Source organism: Drosophila tropicalis, unplaced genomic scaffold (genome assembly GCF_018151085.1).
Source record: "Drosophila tropicalis isolate 14030-0801.00 unplaced genomic scaffold, ASM1815108v1 contig_593, whole genome shotgun sequence".
NCBI classification, from domain to species: domain Eukaryota; kingdom Metazoa; phylum Arthropoda; class Insecta; order Diptera; family Drosophilidae; genus Drosophila; species Drosophila tropicalis.
In genome coordinates this window covers 20,348,676-20,367,949 of record NW_027173070.1, presented here as the reverse complement: position 1 = coordinate 20,367,949, position 19,274 = coordinate 20,348,676, and the positions used below count along the sequence as shown (strand labels likewise).

Genomic DNA, 19,274 nt, shown 5'->3' with positions numbered 1-19,274 from the left:
AAATCCTTGTATTTTATTAATAAATACTTAATTATATGAAATATTTAATTTAACGATTATTTAAGGTTACAGTTACGACTAAAAACTTGGTATTGGGTTAAGAAAAATATCGATTTCCTAAAAATGTGTAAACATCGGTGTATCGATTTCACATTGGTGTGCTTTCCAGTACTATGTGCTATCGATAAGAGTTAAGATTCAACGATTCGGGACGGTCGCGCAGTAATTTTATTGACTGAAGAATTAATAAATATTAATCTATCAATAATTGAAGTATTGCAAAACCACTGTAAGTATGTGTATTTGAAACGCAAATTCAATTTACACTGCGTCAGTGCGAGTACTTCCCATGCCGAATAAGGGATAGAAAAAAATTCGCATCAAAGATGGCCGTTTGGCCGTCGTAACAAAAAAAAAATCGGTGTTGTTGTTGTCATTGTGTTTGTTATTAAAAGCCACAAAAAAAAAAAACCAAAAAAAAAACTGAATAGCCAAAGAAAGAGATATGCGAAATTATCATAAAAGTGTAAAACAAATGTTAAAACTAAATAAAAGAGAAAAACTGTGCAAAAAAAAAAAAAAAAAAAAAAAACAATTACAATATTTTTTTTACAAGCGATGACACATCGCCTGCACTACTGCTGTGTGTATGCGTGTGTGGAAGATGATGACTATTTTATATTTTGCGCATGTGTTGGATCCTCTTTCCCCCTCCTTCAACGTCCGCCTGCCAACCAACGGCGATTGATCGATTTTTTAGCCCAAGCCGATTCCTTGCATAGTTCTGCCAACCACCTAACACCTTTTACATGGGGACTTTAGCGGTGGAAAAACAAAAACCAAACCAGTTCTGCTTGTTTTCATTCTTCGCCGTTCCCTCTGTCGTTTTGTTAATTTTTTTTTACAGTTTTTTCCGTTTTGGCCATGGCCAGGGCGCTCGCTTAGGTATTTGTTGCTGCTGTTGTTGGCATTGTTACCGTTGCAATTTCCCAGAATGTGTGTGTGTAGAAATTGCTGAGTTGCGAGACCATTGCGAGTCGAGCTGTCTAGTTACTTATAGCGAAGTTTCAATTTGACATATGTACATACATATGCTTTTCATCTTATCTTAGTCCCCTTAACCCCTCCCCCGACATTGCCAAACACTCTGTCTTGCTTTCGTCATTTGACTTTATCTGTAATAAGCTTTTTGTTAGAAAATCAAAGACAAAAAGCTAACTATTGTGATAAAAGATTAAAATTTCGTGTTTTGTGTTTTCTGATTGCACTTGAAATCATTTTATTTGCTTTCATTACTCAATGAAACACGCAAACGGCCATAATCAAGCAAGCAAGAGCAGCAAGTGCAAGGTCTATTCAACGACAAAAAGAGAGAGAGAGAGCAGAAAAAGAGCAGCGGCAAGAAAATGGGATGGCAGAGAGAGAGAATGCTATTGCCATCCTTTTGAGCTGTTGGCAGCCCTGGTTAGACGCCCACGCGAATTCCATTTAATTTTTAATGCAAACTATGAGAATTAAGTTAGATATTATGTTATGTCGGTGGGTGTAACCCTTTTTCTTGTTATACCCTGCCAGGGAGGGGTATGGTTATTTCATTGTCATATGACTGAACTTGCATTAAAATTTCTGCTAATATGTATGTATGTATGTCGTAAGCGTCATAGGCTAAATAGTATACATAAGTAGAGGCGATTGCCAAATATTTGGGCAACCTTAACTCTGTAACATACAAAACCTTTTGCCAAGAGTATAGATGCTTCCGCGATAGCCATACCTCATCTGGACCTGTAGTGCTATTTTTATGTTTTTTTTTTTTAATATAGCGTGTGACCCAGACGCCCCCTTCACAGATTCTACTGCTTAAGCTTTTGTTGTTGTTACCGTTACTGCACACACACACGGGCAAAGTTACAATGCGCATGACACTGTGCTGGAATGTGTGCATATGTACGTAAATATTCGTGCCTGCTGTTTGCCACAACACAACTAATGTTGACGTTGTCCGGCAAGAATAAGGAACCTACACACATACACGAATCGAACCTAGGCCTCCCTATATACAAAGTCTCCCTTCTCCTACCCCAAATCAGTTAGAACGCGCCCACGCGCCATTACCATTAATTTGCGTGACGTTAGAGTTGAATTTGTTTCTATTTCTATTGATTTTTGTTATTTTATTTTTAGATGCGCAGTTAGTTAGTTCGGGTTGCTTACTCCCACCTATTATGTATATGTATATTGTTATATATAGATTTTCATATAATTGTTGACACACTGATAAAACAAAAATTAAATGCTTCCAATCGGGGCTTTCAATAAACATGTGCCCTTTGTACAATAAACATGTGCCCTTTGTACAATAACAATCATCTCTTAATTCCAACTTTCAGCCGCATTAGGATGTTTTGGCATTTCCCGTCTCGTTTAACAATATATTGGGCTACAATCTGTTAGTAACCCATAAGTACAGGGTATAAAACATCAGTGAATATTGTTCCTAGTACCCCCCGCTCTGATGACTCATTTCTAATTTCAGTGTTAATTCTAGTTTGGTGAGTTTTTGCTGTTTTTTTTTTCGTTTTTCGTTTGTGCTATCCGCTGATTATTTGGCCAAAAATATTTGTTTCAAACGTCATTTCCTAGTTTAAGCTTGAGTTTTGTTTATCAGTGGCGTGTCTATTGATTTTAACACACAGTTTGTTAAAAGTTCGTATAAAAAATAAAAACAGAAGAAAATAATTAATTTAATTTGGTGCCGGGGAAAACTCCACTAAAGGTTTTTTTTTTTATTTGACGCCCCTCTTGGATCGACGCCCTTACCGCAACGCTACTGACTCTACTTCTTTGACGTCTTTTACTTTCTTTCTCTGCCTTTTCTCTATTGGTTTTTGCTACGGTTTGTTGCCCTATAGAAACTTGCTTAAACTACCGTTAGAACTTTTAAAGCTTTCAAATGGTTGGTAGAAGCGACGTAAGCGGCAGCAACGAATTATGTTATCACAACAACAAAGTGCAAAATCTTTTATTTGTTGTTGCAATTGACCCTTGAACTTAACGATAGATGATGACAATTGGCAATTATAGAGTAAGCTGCCAACAGATTTAACAAAGAAAACTTGCAAATTTTCTTGCACAAAATTATCTCAGACAATGCGCGCTTTAAAGACAGCTCAACGAATTGCCGAAATGTGTGCCACGGCTGAAACAGTTGATGATAATGTGGCAACAACTATGTATGGCGAGACGAAAGATGAGCTTAGAAGCAAAAACCTAAACAGCCTTCAAATCTCCCCCTTCTACCTTCCCTTTTGCCGACAAATAATGTGGGTGACTTAGCCCCTCAGCGAATTTGAATGAAACTCTTTTTGGCATTTTTGTGGTTTCATTTACTGTGAAGCCAATTTCCTGTTTTCTGTTTCACACAGTCGCATTCACTTACTTATTTTTGCCTCTTTTTTTTGTATTTTCTATCTTTTGTAGAGAAGTGCAAGGGAAGTGAAGGCGGCAAACAAAGTTGGAAACAGCAGCAGCAGCACTAAGAGAAGCTCTCGGCCAAATCGTCGGAGAACAGCATGAAAATGGTGTTGTCGCAGCGGCAGCGCGAGGAGCTGTAAGTTTAAATTGCACGAAATCATAAATTATTAAGATATAAATTAGTTTTGTAAGATAAGTTAAGAAAGAGTCGGATTTGTCAAAACAAATGTAATCTCGATTTAAGCTGATTTGTATTTACACTTTCTTTTCTTTTTGTCAAATATTATTACGATCTCTTTTTGAGAAACAGCAGACACATTTATTTATTTTTTTTTGTAAAACAAAATACTCAGATAGAAACTGATACGAAATTTAGTTTTTTTTTCTTTGGCTGTTTATTTTCAAAACTAAAAAAAAAAATATCAAGCTTCATCCGTCTTAAGATGGCGGCGTGAAGTTGATTTGCACAGACAGACGGACAGAAGGACATGGCTTTATCGACTCAGCATCTCATGCTGATCAAGTATATATATACTTTATGGGGTCGGAAACGTCGCGAGCTATTTAAAATCCATAATTCCTTTAATAAATTGACAAAGATTTTTTTATATTATGAGATATTTCTCATAATAATATTAATTTACAAAATGAAATAGTTGATAGGCTATGTTACATGCCCATCAAGAGTATATGTGCACACTTCATGGGATTGTAGACCTCTCTTTAAAGAAAGACGTTACAAGCATCCGCCTAATTTTATAATACCCACTAAAAGCGAATACAAATGTTAAATACACTATAAATTTTGTACACTCATTAGCTTTCGGATTCATTAGATGAAGTTTACAATTTGTCGATTTCAATTCAAATATTTTGATTACTAAACATTTTTAATTTTTATTAGTAACCAAGCGATTGCCGATTATTTGGGCACAAATGGCTATGCAGATTCATTGGAGGCATTTCGCAAGGAGGCCGATCTCAGTACAGAGGCTGAAAAGAAATTCGGTGGACTACTTGAGAAGAAATGGACATCGGTTATACGTTTGCAAAAGAAGGTTATGGAATTAGAGGCTAAGCTAACTGAAGCTGAGAAGGAAGTAATTGAAGGTGCACCCACGAAGAATAAACGTACTCCCGGCGAATGGATACCTAGGCCGCCAGAGAAATACTCACTGACAGGTCACCGAGCCAGCATAACGAGGGTGAGTCTATCTAACCTTAATTCTTGGAAAAAATTATCTAATTATACTTTACTATACTATAAGGTAATTTTTCATCCAATATTCGGGCTAATGGTTTCGGCTTCGGAGGACGCAACCATTAAGATTTGGGATTTCGAGACAGGGGAATATGAGCGCAGTCTTAAGGGGCACACGGACTCTGTACAGGATGTGGCATTCGATGCCCAGGGCAAACTTTTGGGTAACAAAACTTGAATTTAAAAATGGTGGGATCTTCATTTAACTGCTATCTTTTTCAGTGTCCTGTAGTGCAGATTTGTCAATTAAATTGTGGGATTTCCAACAGAGCTATGCGTGTGTTAAAACAATGCATGGTCACGATCATAATGTGTCGTCAGTCGCTTTTGTTCCTGCTGGCGATTATGTTTTATCTGCTTCTCGGGATCGTACTATAAAAATGTGGGAGGTGGCCACCGGGTAAGATGAACATCCCATGTTCTGGTATGTTCTGCTTATTAAATATATCTTCCATTCCCTTTTTAGTTACTGCGTCAAAACGTACACAGGCCATCGGGAATGGGTGCGAATGGTGCGCGTGCATATTGAAGGCAGTCTATTTGCCACATGCTCAAATGATCACACAATCCGCGTTTGGTTGACGAATTCAAAAGACTGCAAGGTTAGTGAGAATGGTTTTTAAAGATAATGTTGGTCCAGTGTGTAATTTTTGATTCTTGTTTTCAATCAAGGTTGAATTGCGCGATCACGAGCACACTGTGGAATGCATTGCCTGGGCGCCAGAAGCTGCTGCCTCTGCAATTAACGAGGCAGCTGGAGCCGATAACAAGAAGGGTCACCATCAGGGTCCATTTTTGGCATCGGGATCGCGTGACAAAACCATACGCATTTGGGATGTGAGTGTTGGTCTATGCCTGCTCACGCTGAATGGCCATGACAATTGGGTGCGAGGACTAGCATTCCATCCGGGTGGCAAATATTTGGTATCGGCCAGTGATGACAAGACCATTCGAGTCTGGGATTTGCGCAACAAGCGATGCATGAAGACGCTCTATGCACATCAGCATTTCTGCACATCTATAGGTAAATTTTATAGACTTACCATCTTCAGGAATATTTGTTAATCATAATTTCGTAAACGAGAAGAAAAAAATTTAACTGAATTATTCCTTTAACTTATTTAATTTAAAATGTCGAATTAAAAGTCTGTTCAAGAACGTTTATCAAAAGTGAATAGATGTCAGTTCTGTCAAAAAGAAAAGAGTAGGGTTTTGGCTACGAATAAGCTCTACTGATATCGCCTATCGATTTTAGAGTTTTTCATCACTGTAATAAAAATCTATATATTTCAAATTAACCCTCGAATTGAATGTAGATTATTGATTAACTCGCTTATGGTATCAAAGGTCTTATTAATTTATTGAAACGATTTTATGAAACTGATTAGTTAGCTAAAACATTTAAATTAATTGTTAAATAATGTATTTATATGTTCCCCTTCTTTTTTTCTGCAGATTTTCACAAAGCGCATCCGTATGTGATCAGCGGTAGCGTGGATCAAACAGTTAAAGTTTGGGAATGTCGTTAAATAAAAGAAAACCCCACACACAACAACATAAAACCAACTCAGCAAGGGATTTGCTTTTATCTCAATCTAAACATAAATAAAAGCTAACAATATATATATGTATACAAAATCCTCACAGACACACATACATACACACACACAAAACACAACAACACATACACATACAGTCTCAGCCACCTAAATGAAAGATTATTTTTATGTAATTATTATTATTTTATCGACGCTTTCAGTGTCAGCGTCCGAATTGTATTTACAAAGAAAAGAAAAAAATCAAAGCCAGATGAAAAAATGTCAAGAAGTAAAAACAAAAAACGAAATATTTATTTAATTGTATGGCCTCCTAACTAAACTAAATTACATTAACTAAATACCTAACCTACCTATAAAAGATAAAAACAAAACCAACATATACAAATACCTATAAATATATATATATATACTTATGATTACTGTCTAATATGTGTAGCCATGCCCACAAACCACTAAACCCGTAGCAGAGAGCAAACACACACCCACACACCAGCAGACACACACACACATTCGTATTCAAAAAGAAAAGCCGATCTGTAGTTAAATTTTTCCGTAGATTTTCATGCAGTACGTGTGTGTAGAACAGACAGTTTAGAGAGATAGAGAAAAAGTAATTGTTACATTAAGGGCATTCCTGCAAGCGAAACAGATCTGCCGCAAAATACACTTACAAGAAGAATTAAAAAGTAATTACCTTGATGTTGACGTGTTTAAATGTTTGCAAATTAAGCATATAGCTAAAAACAAAACAAAAATAAAAACAAAACAAACAAAAAATCAAGCGAAATTATATAGTATTTCAACGATTTAGAGAATTGAAACTTGTATTCACAAATGGTATAACAAAACGAAACAGCGAAATTGTTTATTTGCGAATACCTTAAATTGTAATCCGATATTTATGTATATTGTTTTATTATATTTGAGGTAACTTTTACACAATAATATTGCTTCTTCTTCTTATCTTTTATTTTTCTTGGTTTTTTTTTTTATAAAATAACTTTTAGACATATATTTCACACACCTCAAAAATGAGCTCCATTTTGTGTTCGTTTTTTCTATTCGCGAAAAAAGAAACTATCAAAATGCTTAAAATTTTAAGTTCTTGCTTTAAGTTCAACAAATACAATCTATGTTTACGATTTAAATATATAGAAACAACTACAACAACAAAAAGAAGATGCAACATTTAATTTTAATCGTTTATTTAAGTGCAAAGGCAAATATATATACATATATACTATAAATATTATACATACATATTTGTGAAATTACAAAAAAAAAAAGAAACAAAGTAAAAACTACCATAACAACAAACACCAGCGATAAGAACAGAAATTATGGATTAAAAGAAGATATGAAAAAAAGGAAAAACTGGAAATAAAAAAATCACAAACAATATTTTTGCTTCTTAAAATGAAAACAATATAAAAGACCCTGTACTTAAAATGTTAAATTTCAGTACAGGGTAATCCTGAAAAGTCATTACTCTACATATGTATATGTATGTACATACATATGTGCAAATTGAAGCCTTCGATGTCAAATTTATAAAGCATTTACCGAACCCCTCTCTACATAGTATACTCATCCATCAAAGATTTCCACCCGAAGTTGATGCACTTTATAAAACTCGTATTATAAGATATAGAAAACACGCACTTTACTATATAATATCACATGATCACAAAATGAAATGCTTTTTTCTCACCAAAGCTGCTTTAATATTGATGGCCTCAAATTGATATGATATAGGATTATACATATATTAATGATGATGGGCGATATATAGAAATCGGAGTCGTTTAATATATGATAAAAGTATAAAATAAAACTGCAATTTTTTGTTTTATTAATAAAACTAATAAATGTATTTTGGCAATTCAAATTTGTTCAGAAGTTAAAGGCGGGGACCCTGACTGCGGTTCATCATTGCTTTCGGATTTATCAGCAACTGGGCAAAGTGTGTCTTCTTTGCTTTCCTCTGTGTTGTCTCGGCAGGGTTCTTCACTCTCTGAAGCACTGCCACTGGATTCACTTTCCTTTTGCTCCAGAGTGCTGGGTGCTTGCTGCTTTTGTTCTCGTGGCCGCTTGGCTCGTTGCTTCTTTTTTAATCTCTTGGCCCGCTTCTTGGCTGTTTTCTCCTCAGCTGATCTTCGATTGTCTTCTAATTTCTGTTGAAAAGCACTATCAGCCGCCTCTTGGGCACTTTGATGCTGTATGTTTTTTTGACGTGCATATTCTTTCCGTCGTAAATGTCTATAGACATGGAACTCCCCCGAGCCAGCTCCAGCACTGCTCCCCATTACATTCCTCACAAATGTCGGTACCGAGGCCATATAATCCTTTTCGCGCCGCTGCTCGGGTATATTGACGGGTTTGTCCTTAAAAACAAAGGGAAATAAAATAACACAGAATTAAGGCATTTACAAATGTGTAACGTTGACTTGGCTTTACCGGGTTTTTCATCAACTTCTCCAATTTCAGTCTTTGCAGGTCTGTAGCGGTTTTCACGAATGGCCGTAGGGGCTTCTCTTTGTCATTCGCATCATCGGACTCATTATTTGTGGTCTTTTTTCCTGATGTATTCATTAATAAAAATTTGTTTTGCTTAAAAACCAAAACAATGTTATATTTGTAATGAATAAAAATCGATTATTAACAGAGTAAGTTATGAGTTATCGAGTAATCGTTCTCAACGCATTATATTTAAATACCTACAGTCAGTCTGATAAGTGTGTTTTGCAAGACAAATCAAATTTTTGTTAGTTTTTTTTTTGCAATGGGATTGCATTCTTGTTAATTTGTAAAGGAAAATTTCTATTGCATATATTGAACACACCTATCTTGTCCAATAACATTCTGAGAATATTCAGTTACTGACTGAATTTTTAATAACTTGTCAATGTTTGTTGTCTTTACCTTTGTACATACATAAAGTATTGTTGAATTTTCAAATATAAATATATAAATATACAAAAAAGTTGCTAATATGTTACTGTACTGTACTGCTATTTCAAAGTAGCTTTCATTGAAAGCTAACTGCATGAATTATTAATTTTAATCATTATTATAATTTTTTCTTTGTTTGCTTTGTAATTTTATGTAATTTAATTTATCTTAAAATACTAACCAAAGATTTAGTTGTCATAAAAAAAGCATTTTGAACCCAATTTACTCAGACAATACTTAAGAAATATAATAATTTTACTGTTATGTACACCAAAAATCAGAAACTATTTCGTTTTGCAAAATTATTTAAGTATTTTTGAAAAGCACGAAATGCACGATATGATAAATTAATCAAAAAACACGACTGTCACGATCGAAACAGAATAATCGATAAGTCGTATATAGTGTAAAAGGTAAAATATCGGTGGGTGTGCCAGCTCTAGTAGACAGTTCAAGTGAACAACAACTCTGCCTCTGGTTACTGGACTCGATTAGGATTCAAAAGTGCAGAAATTGTGTGAGATTTATACATAAGTGGGAGTGAAGGTGCATGTAATAACATGGCTCTGGACATTGATACAAAAAATTCGAATTCGGCGGCAACCGGCGATGCAAAAACGGTCAAGGCAAATAACAATTCATCAGCGGCAGCCACCGGCAATAAGAAGACTGAGAATTTAGTCAATGGAAACAATAATAGTGCCGCAGATGGACCAGCAACAAAAAAGAAAGGTGCGTTAACTTCAAGGGGCCACCGTGGTTCATCCTTCGTTCCTATTGCTCCGTCCAACAAATTATTTTGCTAGTTGGGTATTGGCAATCACATAACATAAAATTTTTAACATTACGTAATATTATTTTTTTCCCTCCCTATAAATGCTTTTATAAGCGGCACTGCTGTGTGACTATGGTTTCCTCGTCTCCCCTTCATTTCCTTCTCGACCTATCCTAGCTGAAAAGCAGCAAACCGCGTGCGTTTCAATTGCAATTGTAAATGTTGTACGCGCAAGTGTGTGTTTTTTTCCTTTTTTTTTTTGTCTTGGCATGGCAACGCACATGTTGTTCGTTCACCCTATCCCCGATGTTCATTAACCCCCGGCTAGGGCAGGAATTAACCTACAATTAACACGTGCTTGCCCCCAAACGCAGAATGCATGCAACAAATACAACAAAGAATAGATGAATAAAACACACTACAATTATGTAAATCATGTTTTTTCTCTCACAATTTGTTTATTACGCTCTCCTCCTCCTTGTCCATCTCTTTCTACCTCTCACTGCTGTCAACTTAGTCGATCCCTCTCTTTATTGCCCTCTCTGTCTCGCCGTATGTACTGTAATTCCACTTTTTACCAACGAAATTAGCGGTAATCTGTGAATTTTCCTTCAAGATCTCTTGCTCTGCAGTTGCACTCAATTATATCACTCTCTTTGTCTCCCGGTCTCTGACACGGCCCCTTTTTAATTTTTTGCTTATCAGCATTTTGTTTTTCGTCTATTTTTTTATTGTTTATTTTGTTTTATGTAAGTTTGTATCTATGCGTGTCTCTCTCTGTCTCTGTATGTAAATGTGTGTGAGTGTGCGCTTGTGTGTGTATGCCGGCTATGGAGGCCGTTCATGTTAATAGAAGGGGCACGGTTTTTGTGTGTGTGTGTATTAAGTGTGTGGAAAAAAAGAGCGGGGGGGACACACGCACATGTCGTTGAAATTGTTATGTAAATTGCTCTAGGCCGTAGATCTGAACTGAAACATTCTCGAAATTATTACAGATTAAATTATATAACAAAAGATTAGAGCTACAATTTCCAATATTTCGATTTCTATTTAGGGATAAACTTTGACTATTTCTACTTAAGGTTCAAGTTTGATTTAAATTCAATTAATTTTAATTACACTCATAGGATTAGAGCAGAATTGCTATCAAGACGACTATTCCTTAAATGTAAGGAAAGCCACATGCTCTCTAAGTTCCCCATCCCAATGAACAATAATATTCTATGTGGGGTAGAAGTTTTAAATATAGAGAGATTTCTACGAGTATTAAAACTCTGATTGATCCGTTTGTTTTCTAATAACAAAAATTAAAATTAAAGTTGGATAATTTTTTTTTTTTTATGTGAGTTTCATTCCTAGTCTAATTTGTGCTCTTTTAATTCCCAGGTAAGAAGAACCGCAACAAAAGTCCCCCTATTGCCACAGATGCTGAGACTACGGAAGCAACAACAACTGCTGTAAGCAATGGTCATGAGGAAAAGGCATTGGTGAATGGTGATGCCGATGATGCCCCCGATGCTAACGCCAACGTAGCAGTGAATGATGAGTCCGAATCAGCTGAGCAGCAAGCAGCAGAGAATGCAGCCTCTTCCGCTGAGCTGGAATCCGAGGATGTTGATCTGGATGCGTTGCATGATGTTGGCATTGCGGTGAATATTAGCAGTCCCGGAGCGGATATAATATCCGTGCAATTGTCAAGCATGGAACTGGTACAAGAGATCCATCAATTGCTAATGGATCGTGAAGAGACCTGCCATCGCACATGCTTCTCCTTACAGCTGGGCAATAATACTCTGGATAATTTTGCCGAATTAAAGACGGTTGAGAATCTGGAACAAGGATCAACCATTAAGGTGGTCGAAGATCCCTATACAATGCGCGAAGCACGTATCCACGTGCGCCATGTCCGCGATTTGCTAAAGAATCTTGATCCAACGGATGCCTACAATGGTATTGATTGCACCTCTCTGACCTATTTGAATACAATTACGCAGGGTGATCTTCTAGACAAGAAGAAAACTCGTCCCGATTCGGTTGACTGCACGCCACCGGAATATGTGACGCCAGGAGTAAAGGAGCCACCATTGCTGCCACTGCATCCTAATATTAAGAATGCAAAAGGACCACAGGCGCTAAAGGTCTTGACGACATCCGCTTGGAATCCACCACCTGGTCCCCGTAAACTTCACGGTGATCTTATGTATCTGTATGTGGTTACCATGGAGGAGAAACGTTTTCACATCTCGGCCTGCTCGAAGGGTTTCTTTATCAATCAATCCACCGATGAAAATTTCAACCCAAAACCTGATAATCCCAGCCATTTGAGTCACTCGCTCATAGACTTGCTATCCCAGATCTCGCCTATTTTCCGACGTGCCTTCCAGAGCATCCAGAAACGTCGCACACTGCGACATGCCTTTGAGCGGGTAGCCACTCCCTATCAAGTATATCAATGGGCATCACCCCAGCTCGAGCATACAGTGGACGCCATTAGAGCAGAAGATGCTTTTAGTTCAAAATTGGGCTATGAGGAGCACATACCAGGACAGACACGCGACTGGAACGAAGAACTCCAGACGACACGTGAACTGCCACGTAAAACACTGCCAGAACGCTTGATGCGCGAGCGTGCCATCTTTAAGGTGCACGGTGACTTTGTGACAGCTGCCACCCGTGGTGCCATGGCTGTCATCGATGGCAATGTGCTGGCCATTAATCCTGGAGAGGATTCCAAAATGCAAATGTTTATTTGGAACAATATCTTCTTTTCCCTGGGCTTCGATGTAAGGGATCACTACAAAGAGCTGGGTGGAGATCATGCCGCATTCGTAGCTCCACGCTACGATTTGCATGGTGTGCGCGTCTACAATGCCGTCGATGTGGAGGGTCTCTACACCCTGGGCACTGTAGTGATCGACTATCGTGGCTATCGCGTGACAGCCCAATCGATTATTCCCGGTATCCTGGAGCGAGAACAAGAACAAAGTGTTGTCTATGGCTCCATTGACTTTGGTAAAACAGTTTTAAGTCATCCCAAATACTTAGACCTGCTGCGACAGGCGGGCAAACACTTAAAAATTCTTCCACATTCTGTTCTTAATGAACGAGATGAACCTGTGGAGTTGTGTTCTTCTGTAGAATGCAAGGGCATCATTGGAAATGATGGTAGACATTACATTTTGGATTTGTTGCGCACGTTCCCGCCAGATGTGAACTTCCTCAAACTGCAAGATGTCAAGTTGAGTAAGGAGCTAACGGAAATGGGTTTTCCAATTGAGCATAGGCATAAGTTGTGCTGTCTCAGGCAGGAACTGTTGGAGGCATTCATTGAAGATCGCTATGTGAGTTTTATACGCATTGCTGCAGTGCATCTTCAGCAATTGAACGCCAAAAAGCAGGATGAAGCGAAGGAAGGAACCAAAGAACCAGCATCGGAGACAGAAAAAGAGTCGACGGAAAAGGCGATGGCAGAAAAAGAAGAAGAGGAGTCGAAAGACCAGCCTACTGTAGGGGAAACTAAATCAGCTGAAGCCATGGTCAATGCCATTAGGGAAGCCCAGTCTAATATGGCCACCTCCAACGAGGTTCAAGCAGCTGAGGTGGTCAAGCGAGCGTGCGCCGCTGTTGGCTCTCTAAAAGAAAAAGAGTTCGATTTTCGTTTCAATCCTGATGTCTTCTCGCCCGGCATACGTCATGTGGATGGAGAAGAGGGCACTTCCAGCTCCATTGCCAAGCAAAAGCGTCTAGTTCAAGATGCCGCTGAGTTCTTGGTACTGAAGCAGATACCCACGTTCATCAAGGAGCATTTGACCCACTCCTCACCGCCTATTGATGGCCAGACTTTGACCGAGTCCTTGCACAACAATGGCATCAATATTCGCTATTTGGGCAAGGTGATCAAAATGTTGTCGCAGATGCCACGCATGGAGTATCTGTATAGGATTGCCACTTTGGAACTGATTGTGCGAGCCACCAAACACATCTATTATACATATATGCAGGGCACTGAGCCACTGCATCTGTCGGCAGCAATTAGCCATTTCCTAAATTGTTTGCTAACAAATGGCCCAGTTAATCCTGCCATCAGCAAAGAGGAAATCCACAAGAAGCGCAGTAATACCAAACACAACAAACACAAATCATCCAAGAGCAGCGGCAGTGGCAACAAGCAGTCGGGACAGACTTCTAACCAGAATGGTACGTCTACATCGCCATCATCGTCCTCGGCGTCTGGAACATCCTCCAATGTAGCCATCGACTGGACATTGGTCACACCGCGTTCCCTGTGGCAGCAAATACGGAAGGAGGCCAAGGCGTATTGGGATTGGGATCTTGAATGCGATGCCATCGATATAGCTGTGACCAAATATGGCATCTCGAAAATCAGCTTGTTGCGTGGCTTTTGCCAAAAAGTTGGCATCCAAGTGCTGCTCCGTGAATATAACTTTGAATCGAAGCACAAGCCCACTTTCGGCGATGATGACATTGTCAATGTGTTCCCAGTGGTCAAACATATAAGTCCACGGTCCACGGATGCCTATAATTTCTATACAACTGGACAATCCAAAATTCAGCAGGGTCTGTTTAAGGAAGGTTACGAACTAATTAGCGAGGCCCTTAATTTGCTCAATAATGTATTTGGTGCTATGCACCAGGAGAACGGCTCCTGCCTCAGAATGTTGGCCAGATTAAGTTATCTGCTTGGCGATGCCCAGGATGCTTTGGCCATACAACAGCGTGCCGTAATTATGAGTGAGCGTGTAAACGGAATTGATCATCCCTCGACTATATTGGAATATGTAAGAATAACTTCCAATTCAACTAGAAAACTTTTTTTTTAATTCCCGTTTTTCCTTCTATTCCAGACACATTTATCCCTCTATTCGTTTGCCAATGGACATGTCGGCATGTCTCTAAAACTCTTGTATAGAGCTCGCTATCTCTTAGTTCTAATCTGTGGCGAGGATCATCCAGAAGTGGCACTAATCGATGTATGTCAAATTGCATTTATTTTGTATTCAAATTATACAATTATTGATAATTCTTTTTTCCAGAGCAACATCAGCCTTATCCTGCATGCCCTGGGCGAATATGAGCTGTCGCTAAGGTTCATTGAGCACGCCCTCAAATTGAATCTGAAATATTTTGGAACAAAAGCCATGCATGTGGCAGTCAGTTATCATTTAATGGCTCGTACACAATCCTGCATGGGTGATTTCCGTTCTGCTTTAAATAATGAAAAGGAAACCTACTCTATATACAAATCACAGGTAAAGATACCTGAAAACACTTTTGTATTCCATCTAAAATCTTAAACTTAATATTTTATTAGCTCGGCGAGAAGCATGACAAGACTCGCGATTCGGCTGAATGTCTACGTCTGTTAACCCAACAGGCCGTTCTCTTACAACGCAAGATGAACAACATTTACTCCAATGGCAAACTAACCAGTGATCTGCCGCCTATTCATATAACACCACCATCCATGGGTTCCGTATTGGATATGTTAAATACAATCAATGGCATTCTATTTGTGCAAATTAGGTAAAGTGAAATCAAAAGTCCTATTTATAAAAATTTGACTAATTTCCTTTTAAATACAGCCAAAATGATATAGTCAAAGTGCGTAGTGAAATTGAAAAGCATTTGAAGTCAAATGGTGGTGAGGAGAGTGAGGTGAATGATGCCCTTAAATCAATTGTGGAAGCTGCTGGCAACAATAATGGCGAAACAGAGACACTGGTAAACGGTGGCGAGGAATCTACTGGTACTGCAACAAGTTGAACGCATCGACAGCCGCGCCGGTAGTCCCATAATCCCCAATCCTAAAATTACAGCCATGAAAAACAAGCAGTCACAATATAGCCTTTGGCAATTTCCTTTACACATTTTTTTATTATTGTATTTTGGGACTGAGCTAAATTAACTTAATAACTAAGTGTTAAAAACAAAACAATAACCTAAAGCAAAAAAATAGGAATAAACAAATGTTTTTGTTCATAAAGAAGGCTGCTCTTTGTACTGCTCACATCGCATCGTATATATGATAAATACGACTTAAACTATAAAGGAAACACACACATTACAATACACATCAACAACCAATCAACCATCCTAATCCTAATCCTTCTCACCAAAACTAAATGAGAAAAAAAAAAAATAATTTAGCTCGCCATTTATAGTTATCCCATATATGTATATATATATATGTATATATATATATACAGAAAAATTCTGTTTTTGTTGAAACATTTGCCTTATTTTTTAATAGTTTTAAATTTCTTTGTTGAAAACAATAATACGTATTGATTTAATTCAAACAACGAGACACATAGGAAAAGAAAAAAAGTGTTTTTTAAAGAATAGAATGCGCGCACGTTGAATAATTGAGAGTGAAGCCAAATGGTGTTTTTTTTTTTTTGTTATACCAACCTATCATATAGATATAACTACACGTACATACATATATATCAGAAGAAATAAATATTACTTATGTAATGCATAAATAAACATTTTGTTGGCTCCCGATAATTGGGGACTTGTCTCTACACTTAATCACACGAACAAAATGTTTTTTTTTTATAAAGAAACGATCGCTTACTTTAGTATGATCAAATAAAACTAAAGAAACTGCCAAGTTCTGAAATTTTATATTGTCTATTTATTAATTGAAAAGACTTAATATTTTCAATTTTGGGTACCCATTATTCATTACCTGATGAATAAAAAGAACTATAAATTTTTTTTTTTTTTTGTACAAAGGGAATGGATTGAAGCATTGTTTTTATTTGCTAAAATTAAGATGATTAAAGTTAACACAATTAATGTTATTGTTAGTTCCTTTCACACATCTCAATAAGCTGGACAAATCATTGGCCATTGGTACATCAGTAAAGGCCAACATTTCTTCGCACATTGAATGTTAGCTGGCAGGATTTACAATGATCTTTTTTTCTCCACATACTGAGAAAGATAATCCACACTTTTTATGATTTTGAAACTAATTTTATTGTAGTTTTGTTTATTTTAAACACTATATTAAATAGAGAATCGTAAAAATTGCTGACTCCAATTTATCTACGCTAAGAAAGCTTTCAAAACAATTTAAAAATATAAGCAAATGAAAATTTACTGTAAAAAACTTTTAGGCCAGGAGCAATGCATTTTCTTTTCTAAACTTTTGAAATTCATGAAGATAAAGTGGAGTCTAAAACATAATCTAAATTATTTTTTAAACAGTTCTGTCTAAATATTTATTTATTAAAAGTCTCTTCACTTTCGTTTCCTACACTTATTTCGTCCCTTACGTCTTCTACCACCAGTTTTGCTTGGTGATTTTCCATTTTTCCCGGCTGATTGCTGTTGCTGTGTCTTTGGAGCAGAGTTATTAGCTGCTCCAGCAGCACCGCTATTTGCTGCCGCTGCCGTGCTCTGTTTGCTTAAACGATTGGCTGCACTTTGGCCACTAATCTTCTTTGAGGGCAGCAAGTGCTGGCTTACCAACTCGCCGAGCACACCCTGATGAGCCAGCATCGAGAGAAAAGTGCAAATAAACTTATCATAATTGTGAGTTCGACGGCTGGCATCCACCTTGAACATGTGCCGACGATCGTTCTCATCGGCCAAATGCTGTTCATTGATGGCTATTTCGGTGTCCAGATTTTTGAGAAGTGATTGCAGGTCCCGAGCCGTAAAAGCGCTCGGTTCAAGTAGCGTTGTTGGTGTATCCGGACGTTGAGAATCTCCAGAACCAGATTCACCCTGCTCGTCGGCTTTTAGAAGCTTTTGCAAGGTTCCCGAAACAATGGATTGATTAGTGCGCAGCATCTTCAACTTGTGGGTGATTGCTATGCGCCTGTCGGGGACAACCGCCATTAAATTGAAGCGTATATCCTGCTCTCCAGTAGCTATGCCTAATCTTTCGGCCATCACACGACGAAATTTATCCGTCCAGTCCTCGTGATCTTCCCATCCACCATGGTTCATTGGGTAGGGCTTGAGACCATCAAGTTCAAAAAGTTGCCCATCGATGGGCACAAAGCTGACAAAGTGAAAGGCTTCACCGGTAAAACGACAACTGGAAACACTAGCTCCAGTACGCTCCAGACGACGCCTTGCCTGCGGCATAGCATGCGAATTATGGGCACAGGCCAGCTCTGGGGTATTGCCGATTGCAAGTCCTTTGTTTTCTGGACTCATGCCCTTGGTGTGGACCTTAAGACGACTCAATATATCGCCCAACTGCAGATTATTTTCATTGCAATTAAGTAGGACAGAGAGTAGGGCATGAGTGGCGCAACTGTTGGGCACAACCTGCTGAGCAAAGAATATACTGGATATTGCTTCCTCGTCTTTGACAAAGATTTCAGCAGTAGTTTCGACAATCTTTCGCCGGGCACGTCGCTCTTCGATCCAGCGAAAAAGGAAGATAAAACCATACGGACTTTCAATGGGTTTTTGCAAATCGTAGACCTCTTCCACCTGAACATCATGACCTGAAGCCCGAAAATAATTAACAATTGAATTTTTAGGTAGGTAGAATTCAATATTACTTACAGCCAAAGTCCTCTAACAACAGGGTAAATAATCCAGGATCGGACTCTAGTTCAAGCCACCCATCCGAAAGCTGCGCTATGGGCATTGTGGAAGCCGCCCCCGCCCCAACCAGAAGCGAATTGTTAAGATTGATTGTGGATCCTACCGTTACAGGGTTATTCCCGCCTGCAATTGACGTTGCTGAACAGCTTGGGCCCACACCGCCCCCCCGTCACATTCATTATAAATTATTAAATATATTTGCACAAGTTAGGGCAAAATTATTAAAAAACAAACAAACAATCTTGAATACAAAATGTGAATGGTAACAATTTATCGAAAAAAATGTATAATTGGCAGCCCTGTTGTTATTCTGAAAAATAGGGGTGAGCGCAGTGCCGGAGTTACCGAAATTTCCCCCCATAGACACTAAGGAGAATTATGCATTAAATAATGAATTTAAGGACGCTAGTTAATTAGGAAATTAAAATCTGCTTTAAATATATATTTAAAATATTAAGCATACATGAACCGAAAAAATTTAAATAAATATTTCTGTTACATCTTTTGTTAGCTGAAGAAAAACATAGCTGTAATAATTATATTAAATTGTTAATTAACTTACGCCACACTTTGGAAAATTAAAATTTGTGTAGATAAATTTAAATTTAAGGAACAAATATATATGTAAGTATTTAAATATTATAAGCCAACTCGT

The 19,274-nt window shown here is 37.9% G+C and overlaps 4 protein-coding genes across 4 annotated transcripts; 2 read left to right on the top strand and 2 right to left on the bottom strand.

The window, feature by feature from the left end:
• Positions 1–160: 160 nt before the first annotated feature.
• On the top strand, positions 161–7,695 carry Lis-1 (LisH and WD40 domain-containing Lis-1). The gene is made up of 8 exons (XM_068289493.1): positions 161–289; positions 3,481–3,610; positions 4,379–4,679; positions 4,743–4,899; positions 4,958–5,135; positions 5,202–5,337; positions 5,408–5,759; positions 6,191–7,695. The coding sequence occupies exons 2-8, from the start codon at positions 3,573–3,575 to the stop codon at positions 6,262–6,264; spliced, it is 1,236 nt and encodes a 411-aa protein (XP_068145594.1). The 5' UTR covers positions 161–289; positions 3,481–3,572; the 3' UTR covers positions 6,265–7,695.
• A 428-nt stretch (positions 7,696–8,123) lies between these two features.
• LOC137576403 (PRKR-interacting protein 1 homolog) lies at positions 8,124–8,958 on the bottom strand. Its single transcript, XM_068289494.1, has 2 exons — positions 8,752–8,958; positions 8,124–8,678 (listed from the first exon to the last, which is right to left on the bottom strand). Exons 1-2 carry the CDS (start codon positions 8,884–8,886, stop codon positions 8,178–8,180), a joined length of 636 nt encoding a protein of 211 aa, XP_068145595.1. The 5' UTR covers positions 8,887–8,958; the 3' UTR covers positions 8,124–8,177.
• A 618-nt stretch (positions 8,959–9,576) lies between these two features.
• clu (clustered mitochondria protein homolog) lies at positions 9,577–16,028 on the top strand. Its single transcript, XM_068288455.1, has 6 exons — positions 9,577–9,978; positions 11,408–14,820; positions 14,887–15,012; positions 15,076–15,291; positions 15,354–15,565; positions 15,625–16,028. Exons 1-6 carry the CDS (start codon positions 9,807–9,809, stop codon positions 15,803–15,805), a joined length of 4,320 nt encoding a protein of 1,439 aa, XP_068144556.1. The 5' UTR covers positions 9,577–9,806; the 3' UTR covers positions 15,806–16,028.
• Positions 16,029–16,787: 759 nt separating this feature from the next.
• On the bottom strand, positions 16,788–18,905 carry caly (ubiquitin carboxyl-terminal hydrolase calypso). The gene is made up of 2 exons (XM_068289718.1): positions 18,578–18,905; positions 16,788–18,516 (listed from the first exon to the last, which is right to left on the bottom strand). Exons 1-2 carry the CDS (start codon positions 18,660–18,662, stop codon positions 17,294–17,296), a joined length of 1,308 nt encoding a protein of 435 aa, XP_068145819.1. The 5' UTR covers positions 18,663–18,905; the 3' UTR covers positions 16,788–17,293.
• Between the last annotated feature and the right edge of the window lie 369 nt (positions 18,906–19,274).